The following is a 14,995-nucleotide window of genomic DNA, read 5'->3' as shown; positions in this document are numbered from 1 at the left end:
TCAGTGGCCCACCCTGAAGGCCGCTGTGCCTGGATTGCTGCGGAGTTCTCGGTGGCTGGTTTCTGGTTTGCCTAGGTTTGCATGCATTTTTCTTTTACAGAGAAAACTCAGCCTCCACTTCCACCTCCACAATCAGCAAGGTCAGCTTCTAGTGCAACCATCAATCTAATGGTGAACACAGAACCCTTGGCTCTTACTGAGACAGGTAAGCTACAAAAATGAGGTGCTCTGGGGGCACTCGGGGAATTCTTCCAAGAATTTTAAAGTTTTCAAAGTCTTGATTCTAGCTCTTCTCCCTGGGTCTAGTTCCCATGACCTCTATGGGGAAAGTTCCAAGTTGGCTCTGAGAGGCCCAGATGGTGTCAGTCTGCATGTTCCCAGCTGTAAATGAAGCTGTACCTTGCCTGCCACCAGATTTGCAGAGGAAATTGGGTGGGAGTTGCTTCTAAGGCTCCAGGCCGAATCCTCTGTGCCTCGTTGGAGACTCAAGTTGATGGTGGTCTATGGTGGTGTGAAGAGAGGGCTTTGTCCCCTCCATGATTCACTCCCATAAATGAAACTGCTTGGGAGAAAACAGGATGGTCCAGATTGGAGCCGTGAGATGCCTGGGTTTGAATGTGACCCCTGGGGTGCTGTGGTCCCAGGTCCTGAGCACACAGCCTGGGCTTGCTCTCGTGTCCTGCTCTCTCGGGTGCCTGAGCCCAGGTGTGCCGCTCAGCTAACATTTATCGGCGACTGGGCAGCCATGATTTGGGTACACACAGCTGTTGCTGGCCTTGTTCGTCCTTGAGAGATGATCACTAAAGAGGTCACTGTTTTGCCTAAGTGTATGCAGCAAAAGATTTGGTACTAACATAAAAACAGTGCCAAACTCCACTGGGAGAAGCCTGAGCCCCCTAGTTCTTATTTTTATGACCTTGCTGTCACCTTGGCCCATGACCAGTCCCTGGTTCTGAGGCAGAACCTTACGGTCACTGACCGTGTCATTAGGGGCCTGCTGGCCCAGCAGACCTACCCCGTGGTCTTCCATGGGATTTTAGGTGTGATATTGTTTTACAGACCCCAAAGCATAAGTTTCTGCTACATATGGGAACATACGAGAACAATTCAATCACTTTTGCTGTATCACCCCATTCAGGAGGAGGACCATCTCGGGTTACAATGGGTACTTCTGTAATGAATTCTGATGGAGGGGAGGGTGTTTGTGGCTGGTTTCATGCTGTGCTAGATTTAGGAGCAGCTGAGGCTGTGTGAGAAGTCAGCAGGTGGCATAGATTTAATATGCATTGAGAGAAGCAACAGCACTTTATTATTCTGAACTATCTTGTGTGGTTCTTGGATCTGTCTTGTATATTCCTCATTTTACTCTTTCCACTGTAAGTCTCTGAAATGATGCTCATTTCTCTACCTCATGCTTCTGTAGGGGATGCATCCCATTTCATCTATTTAAATCAAATTAGATGGTTCTGAGCATTTTGTAACTCCTCCACACCTGCCTCTTTGGGGCCGCTGGGCAGTGGAGGCCTCCTGTCAGAGTGCTTTCTTCCAGTGACAGACCTTCCCCGTGTCCACACACACCAGCATGTTCACAATCCCCGCATACAGGACCGTCTGTAGAGATGCCAAGCACAGAGTTACTAGGAGGGTCACTGAGTCACGCGGGAATTGTGGCTGTTACACACTGGAGTTTAATAAGGGCTGACAAGTGACCTACTTTCAGAACTGAATACTGTTGAATTATAGTTTGCCTTTGGAGACAAGTTGAGCAATCGGTCCGTCAGAATGGCCACGTGTCTTTTAAACTTCTTTCACCTTTTAAAAGGAAAGGCTGGTAGAAAACTAGGACATTCTCTCCTCACTATAAACTTATGGAAATAAGCCAGGTGTTCTAGTAGATGGGGTAATAAAGTTTTAGCTTCTTAGAGATTGTATAAAAAGACTGGACAAAAGATTTTAATGCTGTGGTTTTCAACTCAAGCTAAGAAGCTGGAGGTAGGCACATGTGATGTCGGTAGGGCTGGGAGAAGACTCAAGTTTTGACTTCTGTTCATAAGCAGCTTCCTGAGTCCTGCATCAAAGGACTGTCAAGGAGCCACTGCCCCTGTCCTGCAGCTCCAGTTTCTGAGCCCCACAAAGGCTTCCCAGACAAGAGGATTGACCTCAAAGGGAAGTTGCAAGGAATACACCAGATTCCTCCAAAACATGAACAGGGCAGATCCAGTGCACTCTCCGAGGCGCTGAAGTCTCAAGCCCCCACCCCAAGCCTAGGGCTGACTCCGTTCCTGGTAGTGGAGGTTGTAAAATGTCTCGCAAACTTTTGCTTCATTGAGAGAACATGACTTGGAGTAACCACAAGTCGGCAAGCCTGTGGAAGTTTCTGGTTCTCGTAAGTGTGGTCCAGAAGGATAAGCATGGATAAACAGCGCTGAGCTAACATACACAACATAATCTTGAAACACAAATCTGGTGGGGCCGTTTTTGTTTTTTCTGGTAGAGTTGCAAGTTTCAGAACTAGGAGACTGTCTTCCAGCCAGACTCCCAACGCAGGCACCTCCTCCCCACATGATAGAGAGAGAAGAGGTGTTGAGATGGCAGCCTGGGCTTCCCTCAGGCTGCAGGGCGTCTGACACACTGAACCCTTGACACTGGTGGGTCCCGTCACTCAAGCGCGTGTTCTCTGACCATGTCACGTGTGTTGTGCACGTGCCTTCGTGTGAATTTCCCACTCAGATAGCATGGAGATGCAAGCTCCCTGCCTTTCTTAAGAGCAAGGCCCTGCACCATTGATCTCTGCAGCCCGCACAGAGGTAGAACAGCGCTCTGCCGGGAGAAGGTATTCAGTTCACGTTGGCCATGATCATTGGGTGTGCCTACACATGCATGCCACTCTTGGGAGCTTTTTTTGAATTAAAGTAATTGGATGTTTACTTCAAAATGATTGAAATCCAAGATGGACAGCAACAGCAAGGAAGGGGTAACTAGAATTAAAGAGATGAAAGCTGGTCTTCCCTTCTCCCCAGCCTCGTCCCCTGCCCGGCTTATCCTCTTAGACACTTTCTCCAGCCAAAGTAAAATACTCTAATAATATTGATACTTTTTGGAGTTGAAGAAGGGAGTGTCAATTAATCACTCCTTATTAAATAACTTTAAAAATAGAGTAACTACACTCTATAGTTGCAGGTACAATTTGTATCCAATTATTTAATGATCACAATATGAATTATTTCTCCAAGATGTATTTTCTAAACATCTCAGGCAAAATTAAGTTTTAAAACCAGCTTTCCCAAATGGACATGCATGCATTTTAATTTATTTTATCTTATGGACCATTAACTTATTACAAACTCAGTTTAGATTCACAAAGGTGTGTCTCTTTCTCCGTGTGAAATGTTAGCAATTCTTTACTTCCATGAATAAAAGATTCCATCCTGACAACCTGCATTTTTGCCCGAGTTTACCATTTTGGACCCATGTTTGAGTCCATTTAGAAATTGGTGGGCAAGAACACAATGAAATGAAAGGCCCTGGCCCTAGGCATCTAATTCAGGGGAAGGAGATGACCAACAGTAATATTTGAGCTTTCCATTGCGTATATTAACGTTTTCCTGTTTCAAAAGACACATTTTAAGAGAATTTTGTTTTTGCTTTGATGCTAGGGGTTGAGTTCAAGCTAAACACAAGCTTTACATTGAGCTACACCCCCAACCCAAGAGATGCCTGTTTATGGAGAATTTGACAGACACAGGCACATATGTTGGACAGAGTGGCTACGGGATTCTTTGTCTCCCACATAAGGCCTGGCCCTGTTTGGTCTAGAGGGAAATGGCTGCCTGCAAGACCCTGAGTGTAAGATCCTGACTGGCGACAAGGGTTGGTTCCACTAGGGGGACAACAGCCCCATTACCTGCCATTCAGGATCCTAGGTTTCGCAGTACTACATGATTCTGTTTGAAATGGTTAACGTTTTCTTTGCAGTACTAGGGATTGAATCTAGGGTGTCCCACGGCTGAGCCACATCCCCGCCCTTTGTATTTTTTATTTTGAGACAGGTTCTTACTAAGTTGTTCAGACCGACCTCCAATTTGCAATCCTCTTGCCTCAGCCTTCCAAGTCACTGGGATTATAGGTGCGTGCCACTGTGCCCAGCAAAACTTGTATTTTTAAATTTTAAACAAAGTAAAATTAACTCTCTTCCTCCGTCCAACACAAAAAAATCCCTTTCTACCTTTTGCTTTCTTCAGCACCTAAAAAGTCACACCCCAGCCCTTTCCTGGGGTCCATGTGTTGCCTGCAGATATGGCCATTAGCTAGAGGTGATGGGAAGATCTCTCACTCGCATCACAGCCTAAGAGCATCGAGAGTTCATACCAGGCACCGAGCCTCAGGCTTTGTCACCAGGACAGCTGACAGTACCATGTGCTGTCAATTTTGGTTTTAGGGTTTGTTGCCACCTCTCCCCTCCCTCATCTAATTTTGGCTAAGGAGGCTTTGTATAGAAGTTTAGATGTTACCAAAGGCACCTCTCTGAGGTGCCCAAACAAAATCAAAGCCAGGAAGTTTACATTATGCAATATTACAAAAAGAGTCCTAAACTATTGGCTTACCCATATAAGTTAAGGAAGAGTCCAACGCAGAAACTCACCAAAATAATTAACATTCTGTGTTACTTGTTCTAGACATTGGCAGTCTGTGAACTGGTCACGTTTTGTCCGAGCAGACGTCACTGGGCCAATCGTACAGCTCTGGAGGATCTCTTATTTTTGTGGTCACCCATCTTTTACTTATTTTATTGACTGTAAGGTGCACGTTTCCCCTCATTGTAACACTTCTGAAACTGAAATGTGACTTACAACTGACCACATATCCTGCCTGGCTGGTAGTATTCTGGGAACATAAAATAGCATTGCATCTTAAAATTAAGGTTTCTTAGTCCTGATGAAACACAGTATTTGGTTAGCCAAGTTCCACTGTGGATATAGATCATTGTTTAGCACAAGATGAAGTGGTGGGGGAAAATCTGACTTTTAATAATAATTTAAAGAACTGAACCTCACAAGTTCAGATAAACAGCTGTAAATATTTGCTCTACTTGGTTGAAGAGAAGCTGCTGTCTTCAAGATGGTCTGTCCGTCTCTGCTTCGGAGTGTGACCATCAGTTGCAATGCTCAGGCCAGATGCTCCCCGAGGGTATTTGGTTTTCTTTCTTTCTTTTTTAAATTGTGAATAAATGTGCGCCATTTGGGGCATCCTCCAGGAGGAGAGGAGAAAGGCCCGGCAGACAGCTGGCCTGGCTCTCAGGCCTGCGGGGTGCCTGCAGGGAGCCTGCGGGGAGCCCGCGGTGAGCGGAGAGCTTGTCCAGTGATCCGCAGTCTTGCCTTGCCCAGTTCCCTGCACAGCACCCTCGAGGCCCCTGGCACATTCGAGAGGAAGAAGGTGGTTGTTGTAAATTGTCGCCATTTTATTCTGCCTCTTTGGGCCTTGGAAAGCTCTCGGTGTGGCCCCTGGCTCTCTCCACTTCTGAAAGGGTCTGCACCTGGGAGGTGTGGATGAAGAGCTGGCAGCCCTCAGTCTTGCGGGACAGCCTCCCCTCAGCAGCCAGGGTCATTGGAGACAATTCTGAGCCTCGTCCTGTGCAGCTTAGAGTCTGCTGCATCACAGCTGACCCAAGATCTGATGGCAACCCCGAGACTTTGGGTTCTTTTCCCTTTTGTGCTGGTCACAACTGCAGATGCCCACATTGCCCCCACCCCACAGCTGTGCCTCGCTAGGGATCAAGGACAGTGGGATGGCCGCTGTTCTGGGCAGAGCTGGGAGATTTAGGCTCATGAGCTACTCACACAAACACGCAGCCTCATCCACCCCAGGGAGTTTTGTCCAAAGGAGGTTTACATTTTTCAAACTTTCAGATAACAGTTGACATCCGTGTATCTCTTCTGGAGTTTGCCAGAGAACTCTGTAAACAGACATCGGAGTGTGCCTGAGCTGCCAGCTCTCCTCTGCAGGCCGGGAGGGACCGTGGCCTGCTTGACTTCCTCAGCAGGAGGAAGAATGCTCCTCGGTGGCGTCTTCACGGTGGCGAATTCTGCTCAGTGGTAGTTCTTTGAACTTGTTTGATTTGGCAGGTCTCGAAAAAGCTCAGCTGCACACGTGTGTGAGCACACGCACATTCTTACAGGTTCTTCATTCCCACTTTGCCTTTGATTACCAGTCTACTTGGCTTGCAGTGAAGTGAGTAGCTTTATTTTTGAGCTGTTATTTAAATGCCGTTTTCCCAAGGAATGGGAAGCTCCACATGGTTTAAATCAGTTTCTTCTCTGAGGAATTAGCATAGAAGGAATCAGGGAGTCAGCGGTCTCGTGAGTGGGAAGAGGATCAGCCGTTCATCTTGTTTCCAGTTTCCGAGGAGGAGAGCTAGCATTTGGGATTCCAGTGTCGTCCGTGAACCATGGGGAAGCTTTGTTCATTCCTTGCAAAGCTGAATGATTATTCTGTCCCCATGTCAGCGGGGACACAGGCTCAGTCAGGGGAAGGGGCTTTTCCTCGTGGAAACTGACCTGTTTTCCTGGCCCAGTGTTCTGGTTAGACTGCAGCCTGGCCGTGGGGGTCACCGGAGCCTAATGGAGGCCCTTCTCTCCTGTCACTGCAGATATATGTAAGCTGCCCATGGAGATAGGCACCTGCAGGGACTTCAACCTCAAGTGGTACTACGACCCAGGCACCAAGAACTGCGCCAGGTTCTGGTTCGGAGGCTGTGGTGGGAACGAGAACAACTTTGAATCACAGGAACAATGTGAAAAAGTTTGCGGTCATGGTAAGTGATTCTCTGTGATTGGCTGCCGCAAATAAGAGAGCCAGGTCGATAACTGCCCCTTGAGGAATATTTGAATTACAGTGATTGTGATACAAATGAAAAAAGATAAACTGTATCTTCAGATAAGGATACAGAATAAGCACAATTTAGAATTTTACAAACAAACCTCTGTGAATTTAATTTTTCAAATTACATTTTTTTTTCTAGAAACATACTTGTTTTTTTTTTTGCCAGTGGAGAGACACATGGCCAACTACTTACCACTCTTCAGAAATGTTACCAAGTCCCCGTTACTCAACATATTGCACCAAACATGTTTATGAGAAAAATAATATCATGATCAATTAGAAATAACACCAAAGATAAATCCCCCCATATCTTATCTTTAAGTAATCTTACTTTCTGCAAATAACAATGCTGCCTCTGGGCCCATCCAATATATGTCCATCCCCTTGGGCAACGTACTTGGTATTTGAATTAAGCAGCCGGGCAGAGGCCTGGGGTCAGTGCACAATGGGCATGAAATCCAGGTAGATGACTTGGGGAGGGAGTGTGGACTCTGAGGGCACAGACAGCCCCAGGCTGCAGCCCAGCAGGTCACGGGGTACCAGGGACGTTCCTGAACAGGCAGCGTGAAGGGGTGAACAGCAGAGTTTGTGGGGTCATGTCCTGGTGAGTGCACGTCCTTCTTGGTCAGTGATGTGCTTCCCCATCCTCTTCTCTCCCCCACGCTCAGTGCTCACCAAACCTGGAGTCATCGACGTGGTTGGCACCTAAGCGCTGGCGCGACACATACCTCTGAGATGGAGTGGCCTTTCCAGCTGTCTCTGCAGAAGCTCTGGGGAGCCCGGCACTGTGCTATTTCATGCTTCGAGTGACACTCGAATCAGGAGGAAACTTCTGCCTTGCGACCTGTCAATATGGTGCTAAATGAGTCTGTGGACCCCTCGCTCCTCGTCTCCTGCCGTGACGTCTGCACTGGGAACTTGTGACAGCTCTCCACCGTGGGCCACGTGTGAACATTCCTGGTGCAGCCCCCCTGGGGCTCCAGTGGCCTAGAGCGTCACACCCCACGCCACAGCTTCTCCACCTGCTTACGCTTGGTTCATTTCCTCCTTAGTTAAGCACGACTTTAGATGCAGAGACAAGAGCCAACCTTTTCATCCCCAATTTCCTGGATTAGGCTTTGAGCCGATTTCTTCTTCTCAACCCTCTAACAAGTGCTCTAGTTAGAAGAAAGCAGAATCCCCTGACCTGTGTGCACTGTTGGGACCAAAGCCTTAATTAAAGAATTAAAAGCAAGCCACGATAGGGAATATTTTTGGCATTCCTCTAATGTTGTTTTTATTTTGAGTGAGGGGTGGGGTTTAATTATAATTTTAAAATGTTTAGGAAATTTATACAAAGAAACTTTTTAATAAAGTATATTGAAAGTGTTGTGCTTTGGCCCTTGGCTGTCTTGTGTCCAGAGCAAGGATTGTCAGACTCACCCCAGGGTCATAAGGTGTGGCCCCTGCCTGGCCTCTGGTCCCAGGCACCACCCTTTGGTTCCAGGCTGTGCTGGGTGCTGTGCCAGGTGGGCGGCTGGCACAGGTGGATCCAGCCACAGGTGCACAGCCAGGAGCCCTGGAGCCTTCTCATTTCAGGAGCACAGGCTGCCCTGCTCTCTGTCCTCCAACTTTGAGTTGACCAGAGCCTCAGCCTCCTACCCGTCCACATCTACAGTGACTCTTCCCTGGGCTTGGCTTGCTCCTGCCTCAATGGCTGAGAGACAGGAGGTTTCCCTTGGAATCTTTTCCTCCTACCTTCAGAAATAACCCACAAAACACACACACACATGCTCGCAGCACCTGAGAAAAGGGAATGTGTCCAGCAAAATGCCTGCAGCCCGATGGTGCTGCAGGTGGACTCCAGGACCTGGGGGAGCAGAAGGAAGATGGCTTGAAGGGTGGTTTTGCCACGTGACCTGTGGGAGGGCAGACAGCACGAGGAAGGGTGGGGCATGCGGAGCTGAGGGGTTGCAGGATCCCCAAGGCCCAGGATGCCCACCAGGATCCTTGAAGGAAAGTTCTAGACTCTTGGAGTTTGGGGGCACCTTTGTAGAAATGGGGAGGGATTGAGCTTTGTGGCCACGTCAGTGTGTGAGAAGCCAAGGATGCTGTGGGCTGAGCTCTTCTGGAATTCGTGGGACTCCCGGGAAGGACTCGAGGCTTTGCGGCCCATGAGGTTGGGGATTTGAGTGTACCTCATTTCGTTGGGACTGGAGGCCCCAGTAGAACACTGGGGCAGCTCCAGTGGAATGAAAGCTTTGGGGACCCTTCAGGAGCCCTCATGGGCAGGTGGTCTCACCTGGTCTTTGAAGCATCCTGGGATGCCCTTCCCCAGCACCACTGAGTACCAGCGCCACAAGCTGCCCCTTTATTCCCATTGGCCCTTCCAGTTCTGGGTCAGGCCTGACCCCTCGTCTTTGAAGACCCCTATTTTAGCATCCAGTGGACCCACCAGAGCCCCTCAAAGGATTTTAGTGGTAGGCACGAAACGGGCATTTGGGGACTTTCTCAGGGCCCCCACCACAGTACCTGAGCCCCCAGGTGAATACGCCCGGAGCCTCCCTTGGGCCGGGTGTCCTCGACCGAGCTCATGGCCCAAGCAACGGTCTGAGTGAGCAGGTGGGCTGCAGGGCTCGAAGCCGTCTGCCTGGGTGGGCATGGGCTGCCGTCACAAAGGGCCCAAATGGGTGGTTTAAGACAACAGAAGTCAGTTCTCACCGTTGTCAAGGAAGGAGGTTCACAACCAAGGTAGGTGTGAGCAGAGCCCCTGAACCGCAGGGGGAGGGTCCTTCCTTGTCCTCGTTCCGTCCCCGTCCCTTTCTTTCCTTGTCTCTTCCTTCGGTGGTGGCTGCCACCTTGGTGCCCCGGGGCTTCCAGTGGCAGCACACGGTCTGTGACTTTGAGGTCACGGGGCTGCTCTTTGTGCCTCTGTCTCCACGCGGCGTCTTCCTGTGAGGATGCCAGTCAGGCTGGATGGCTCCTGCCCCGGCTTAGCACGTCCCAGTCTTAGCTACACCTGCACTGACCATACTTCCAATAAGGCCCGTCCTAAGGTATTGTGGCTTAGGACTTTTCTTTAACTGTGTCACTATTCCACCTTTGGCACAGCCTGAGCCTCCCCAATATCAGCTCCCAGCTTTGCTGTGCCGGTCTGCGGCTGGCAGGCTGGTAGCAGCCCCGTGGTGAGCTCTTGGCCAGATTCTGCCACCCCTCGTCATCCTCGGTCCCCAGAACTGTCACCACTGGACCTTCAGACTGAGTCCTGTGCGTCTCCGACACCTCACATCCTGCTCCCAGCACAGGCGAGACACGCCCTGGAGGAGCTCAGGCCGCCCTCAGCCCCCTTCTCCGGCAGGTGGTGGAGTTCCACGCTGCAGCTCTGAGCTGCACTCCCAAGGCAAGGGCTGAGCGGGGCCATTGTTGCCGCTGCTCTCTTGCCCTGCTCGGCCCGTGGTCCCACCTGCGGCAGGTGGCCGGAGCCGACGCCCTGGGGAGGTATATTCTGGGGAATCAGCAGGGGCCTAGCCTGGGGGAGCTGGCTGTGGGTGAGTCCTCCCCCTCCTGTAGGTCCCTGCCAGGGAAGCCCCCCACAGGCTCTTGGCACTGAGTTCCTTCACCCAGTAGCCCAGCCTCCGGAGGCAGGGGCAGTGCGAAGCTGGCATCCAGCTGCTTGTGGGCTCCCTGGGAAATAAACATGTCTCGTACCTCCAACTCTCTGCTTAGCCACTGCTCTCTTTCCACGGGGCCAGTGGTTGGGTGGGCACAGCGTAAGCTGGTCTCCAGCCCTTGACGCAGTGGTGGTGGGGAGGAAGGAGTCAGACCCTGTCCTGCCTCGGGCCCTGAGTCTTTGAGGGTGGTCTTAAGGCCTGCTAGGGCCTTGGCTTCAGGGAAAGCATCAGGTGAATGTCTGTCCTCCTCCACTGGAGGTGAAGGACGTGTGTGGCCTCTGTGCAGAACTCTGCTCTGCCATTTTGAGGCCACGGGGACCTTTCCCCTTGTCTTCTTCTGTCTCAGCAGTTATTGGGGAAGTGTCAGTTCAGGGCTCTGAGCTGTGGCCCTTGGTGATCCACAGGGAGAACAGGGTCCCCCAGGCACCCAATGTCAACCCTGTGGAACTTCAGGAGCAGAGAGTCGCGTGCCTCCGCCACGGGCTGAGCCCTGCCTCGCCCCTCGTGGTCTTCCCTGATGGTCAATCTGCCTGGACATCATGTGGCCTGTGTTATCAAAACCTGGTTCCCCCAAAAGCAGACTCTGAACTGGGGGTTCAGTTTCCTGGGAGGCGTGAAGAAGCCACTGAGCAGATGATTCAGGAGTGAGTTGGGGACAGGAAGGCCACTGTCACCATGTGCGGGAGCTTGACTCTCTGTTGTTGGAGCTCAGTGGAGGGGTGAGGGAGCCGGGGTCTTTTACACCCACTGCCCCTGGTGGCTGGTGGCCCTGGAGGGTGGCCATGGTTCCTCTGCTTGTGCGGACCCTGGCCCCAGGCCTCATGTGTAGGAGCATGCACGTGGCCCAGAGGCTCACATACGCAGCCTCTAGAGCCAGGGAAGTGGTCAGACCCACTGACTGTCTCCATGGCACTCTGAGACCTGTTCCAGGCGTGCCACAAATACGCTGGGTGGGGCCACTGCTGGAGGACTCACTTGAGGTGCTCCAGAGACAGGCCCTCTGCCGCCAGCATGCCACCCCACCCCCGGGTTTCAGTTCACTCCACCTGTGCTCTGCTCTGTACCTGTCCCTGGGCTGCTCGAGGATGCTGGAGTCTCAGTTGAGTAGGAGATGACACACTCCAGGTAGATGGCTGGGTGAACTGGCTGTGGGGGAGATAAGGCACTGGCCGGTAGATGGGCAGGGGGTCTACAGACCCAAGAGCGTCCTTGGGGGCTGCCGGGCAGAAGGTCTCTGTCATGCCACATACTGTGGGGCCAATACCCGGTGCAGGGCTGTGTCACTGGGAATGCCTGATGAGAGAGGGAGACTTATGGGGTCAGGGCAGAGTGGCTCCCTGGAGACCTGCCTGCTGAACCTGAGGAGGGAGGAAACGGAGCCAGAAGTGAAGTTCCACCCTCAGAACAGGGGAGGGAGAGAGAAGGCGGACACAGGCCGTTTGTGGAACTGGGAGCGAGAATATGACAAAGCTCTTCTTATGGCTTGGAACTCTTCAGGGGAAAGAGGGACAGGCCAGAGACAGGGACAGCAGGGGCCTGGGGAGGGAGGGGCTCTGACAAGAGCTCTTGCTGGCGGGAAGTGGGACTTGCTGGGAGGTGAGCTGGCGCGGAGGCGGACCGGCCTCTGACGTGGGCACAGGAGGACAGGCAGCTGGCCTCCGCCAGGGCTGGGGCTTCTCCAGGTGGATTTGATAAAGAGAAGGGCAGGTGTGGGGTCTTCCAGGGACGGTCACAGTGGTGGATCTTGGGATCCTGGGAGGGGAACGTGCTGCAGGGGTAGGGGGACTCTGGTTACCCGTGGGGGGTAACTGTCCACATCAGCGACGGAGGTGGGGTGGAGGCTAAGAGGCCCCAGAACTGAGGAGCGAGGGTGAGTGGATTGTCCTTATGAGGACTGGGATCGGCTGGGATGGACTTGGGGGGGGGGACCACGGTAGACAGGGAGACGGGCAGGTGGTGGCTGACGAGAAGTCGGTGGGGTTCACCCAATGGCGAGTTTCAAAGATCCTGGGGTTTGAAGAAGGGCAGGGGAGGGCTTGGAAGCAAGAGTGGACGCAGAGGACACGCATCCCTGTTGCTGGTCTTCTCGTGAGGTGTTGTGACAGAGCCTGGGGTTACCGAAGAGGCCACAGAGCACTGCCGGTGGGTGGCGAGGGCTGTGAGGGGAGAGACGGGGCAGCGAGTTCTCGGGGAACTGCCCTCCGCCTGGTGGCTTGCTGGGCCCATAGACTGGAGCCCACTCTTCTCCCCTCGGACCCTCACGGCTGCCCTGCACCTTGCTCCACACCATTTCCTGATGCTACCTGCATGTCCCCGACACCTTCTGCTACCTCCTCCAGGCCCTGTGCACCAAGGGTGCTCCTCTTGGGCGACCCCAGCAGCTGGGAGCACCCAGAGGATGATGCCCCAGCCTTCAAGAGGGGCTTTGGCGGCCACGGAAGGAGGTGGTCCTCCTGCCACTTCACCACCAGGAAGGACTTTCTTCGGTTTCTGTCTTGTTTTACCTTTGTCAACCAGGTACTTTAAGCTAGAACATATTTTGATGTGAAAACCACACCCTTTGTCAATTTTAACTATTTTACGGTCTGCACTGAGCCGTTCGGTCACTTGTCTCCAGCTCCACAGCGTTAGTCTCAGGGTCAGCACGTGTGGGCACTGTAGTGTCTCACAGGACTGAGCCAGGTGGGGCCCCTGTGGGGCTGGGTGGGCGGCAGAGAAGGACAGTCACGCAGCCTCCCTGGTCCTCTCTGTCTTATGCACTTGGTGCCTGGTGGCCCTGAGGAGGGGACACTCTTATGACCAGGACCAGACCCTCAGTCCTACCCAGGGATGCTCAGAAGTGCAGAGCCGCAGGCTGCAGGAGGGAGACCTGAGCCCTGAGAAGCCTGCTCACCCACAGCATCCTCCTGGCCGCCCTGGCCTGCCCGCGGGCAGCTGCAGTGTCTCCCGTCCCGTGCGTCTAGCCCGCCACCCAACCTGCCTTGTACCCCAGCGCGAGTTCTCACCCGAGTGGAGGGCAGTTGTGGGCTCAGCCACTCCATATCCACGTAATTCCATTTTGTTCAGTGACATCCAGCAACTCATGGATGGCATCAACCTGTGCAGCAGCGGTTGGCACGGGCTCTGTGCCGCTCTGGGCTTTGGGATGAGCCCGGGAGGAAACCAGACCTGGACCCCACCCCGGGAAGGAGGAAGACAAAGCCCAGTGAACATGACCCATGAACAAAGGGCAGGCTGCTGTGGAAGATGATGAGGGCTGTGGGGACAGGCAGGTGACAAGGGAAGTGGTTGGCAACACTGGGTGGGGACACTCACGACTGTGCCACCAGGTCTCAGCTGGGAACCTCATAGGCCTCATAGAGAAGGCAGCTTTGGCCAAGCAGAGGAAGGAGTCCAGGGAGCTCTGGGCAGAGGGGACCCCGACAGTGAGGCGCCTCAGTGGGGGAGACGGAGGCTGGGGCCAGGGGTCGCGGGGGCGCCAGCAGCCTGGCTTTGCTCAGCCGACAGGGAGTGGCCCCAGGGCTGCACAGGACGGTGAGCTGTAAAGCGCCCTGGCTGCCGTGTGTGGACAAGGTGCCAGGGCAGCCCGGTCTGCCGCAGACACTCCTGGGAGACCAGAATGAGCGACGGCAGAGAAGTGTAGCCGGGGATGGGCCTGGCCGCGTTTTGGTCCTGCACGTGCACTGGTTGGCATAATCTTTGCATTCAGATTTTCATATTTATTCCCACAAAGCAAATAAAGCCAAACCCTTTGTCAGATCATCCGTCCAGCTTAGGGCTCAGCGGGTGCGATCTGAGCCCTGCAGTTTGCACCCCTGACAGCTGGCTACTCTCTCCTTCCAAGTCCCCTCCTTGGCCAGACCACGTGGAGGACTCCGTGTCCTTCCTTGATCCCTGACCCTAACGCTCACCCAGCACTCTCTGGGTCTGCCTCTGGCTTGCCGTGTAGAAGGAGGCTGGCCAGTCAGGAACGCTGCTTTGGGTCTTGAGATAAATTTCTACCAGGCTGAGGCCCTGAGGTGTTGGGCTGTTCTAGAAGCCAGTGTGACACGGTGAGGTCACACTGTCTTTATCTGGTAGCTCTGGGAGCCAGGCTCAGCACCAGGTGCTCACACATTATCTCACACGCTGCTGTTGACCAGCAGTCATTGACCTAGTTTTACAGATGATGAAACAGAGGGTCAGAATGGTCCAGTTTGTGACCTGATGGGTGTGTTGTGACCCAACAACTCTCCCCAAGCTCCAAGAGCATATTCCTTTCTAAGGCACCCTCAACGTCATTCTCTCGAGGTTTCTAGATGTTCCTCTGGAGGTTGAATCTGAGACGTAGTCTTCTGGAAGAAAGCACACCCTCCTCTGTCCCTTCCCAAGACCTTCCATTCCTGCCTTGGGGACGGAGAGTGTCTATCTGGCCCGTTCCCTCCTTGTAGCTTTCCCATCCCTTTTTTGTTATACTGAGTGCCTCT

The 14,995-nt window shown here is 52.7% G+C and overlaps 1 protein-coding gene across 1 annotated transcript in view; it reads left to right on the top strand.

Annotated features, from left to right (window-relative positions):
- Col6a3 (collagen type VI alpha 3 chain) overlaps positions 1-8,260 on the top strand; it is a 79,525-nt gene extending 71,265 nt beyond the window's left edge. Inside the window, 3 exon segments of the mRNA XM_015481622.2 lie at positions 101-205; positions 6,647-6,811; positions 7,548-8,260. Coding sequence (XP_015337108.1) covers positions 101-205; positions 6,647-6,811; positions 7,548-7,588 — 311 coding nt within the window. The 3' untranslated portion in view covers positions 7,589-8,260.
- The last annotated feature ends 6,735 nt before the right edge of the window (positions 8,261-14,995 follow it).

This window comes from Marmota marmota, unplaced genomic scaffold, assembly GCF_001458135.2.
Source record: "Marmota marmota marmota unplaced genomic scaffold, marMar, whole genome shotgun sequence".
NCBI lineage: Eukaryota > Metazoa > Chordata > Mammalia > Rodentia > Sciuridae > Marmota > Marmota marmota.
The sequence above is the reverse complement of the archived record's forward strand: the minus strand, read 5'-3'. Positions and strand labels throughout refer to the sequence as shown.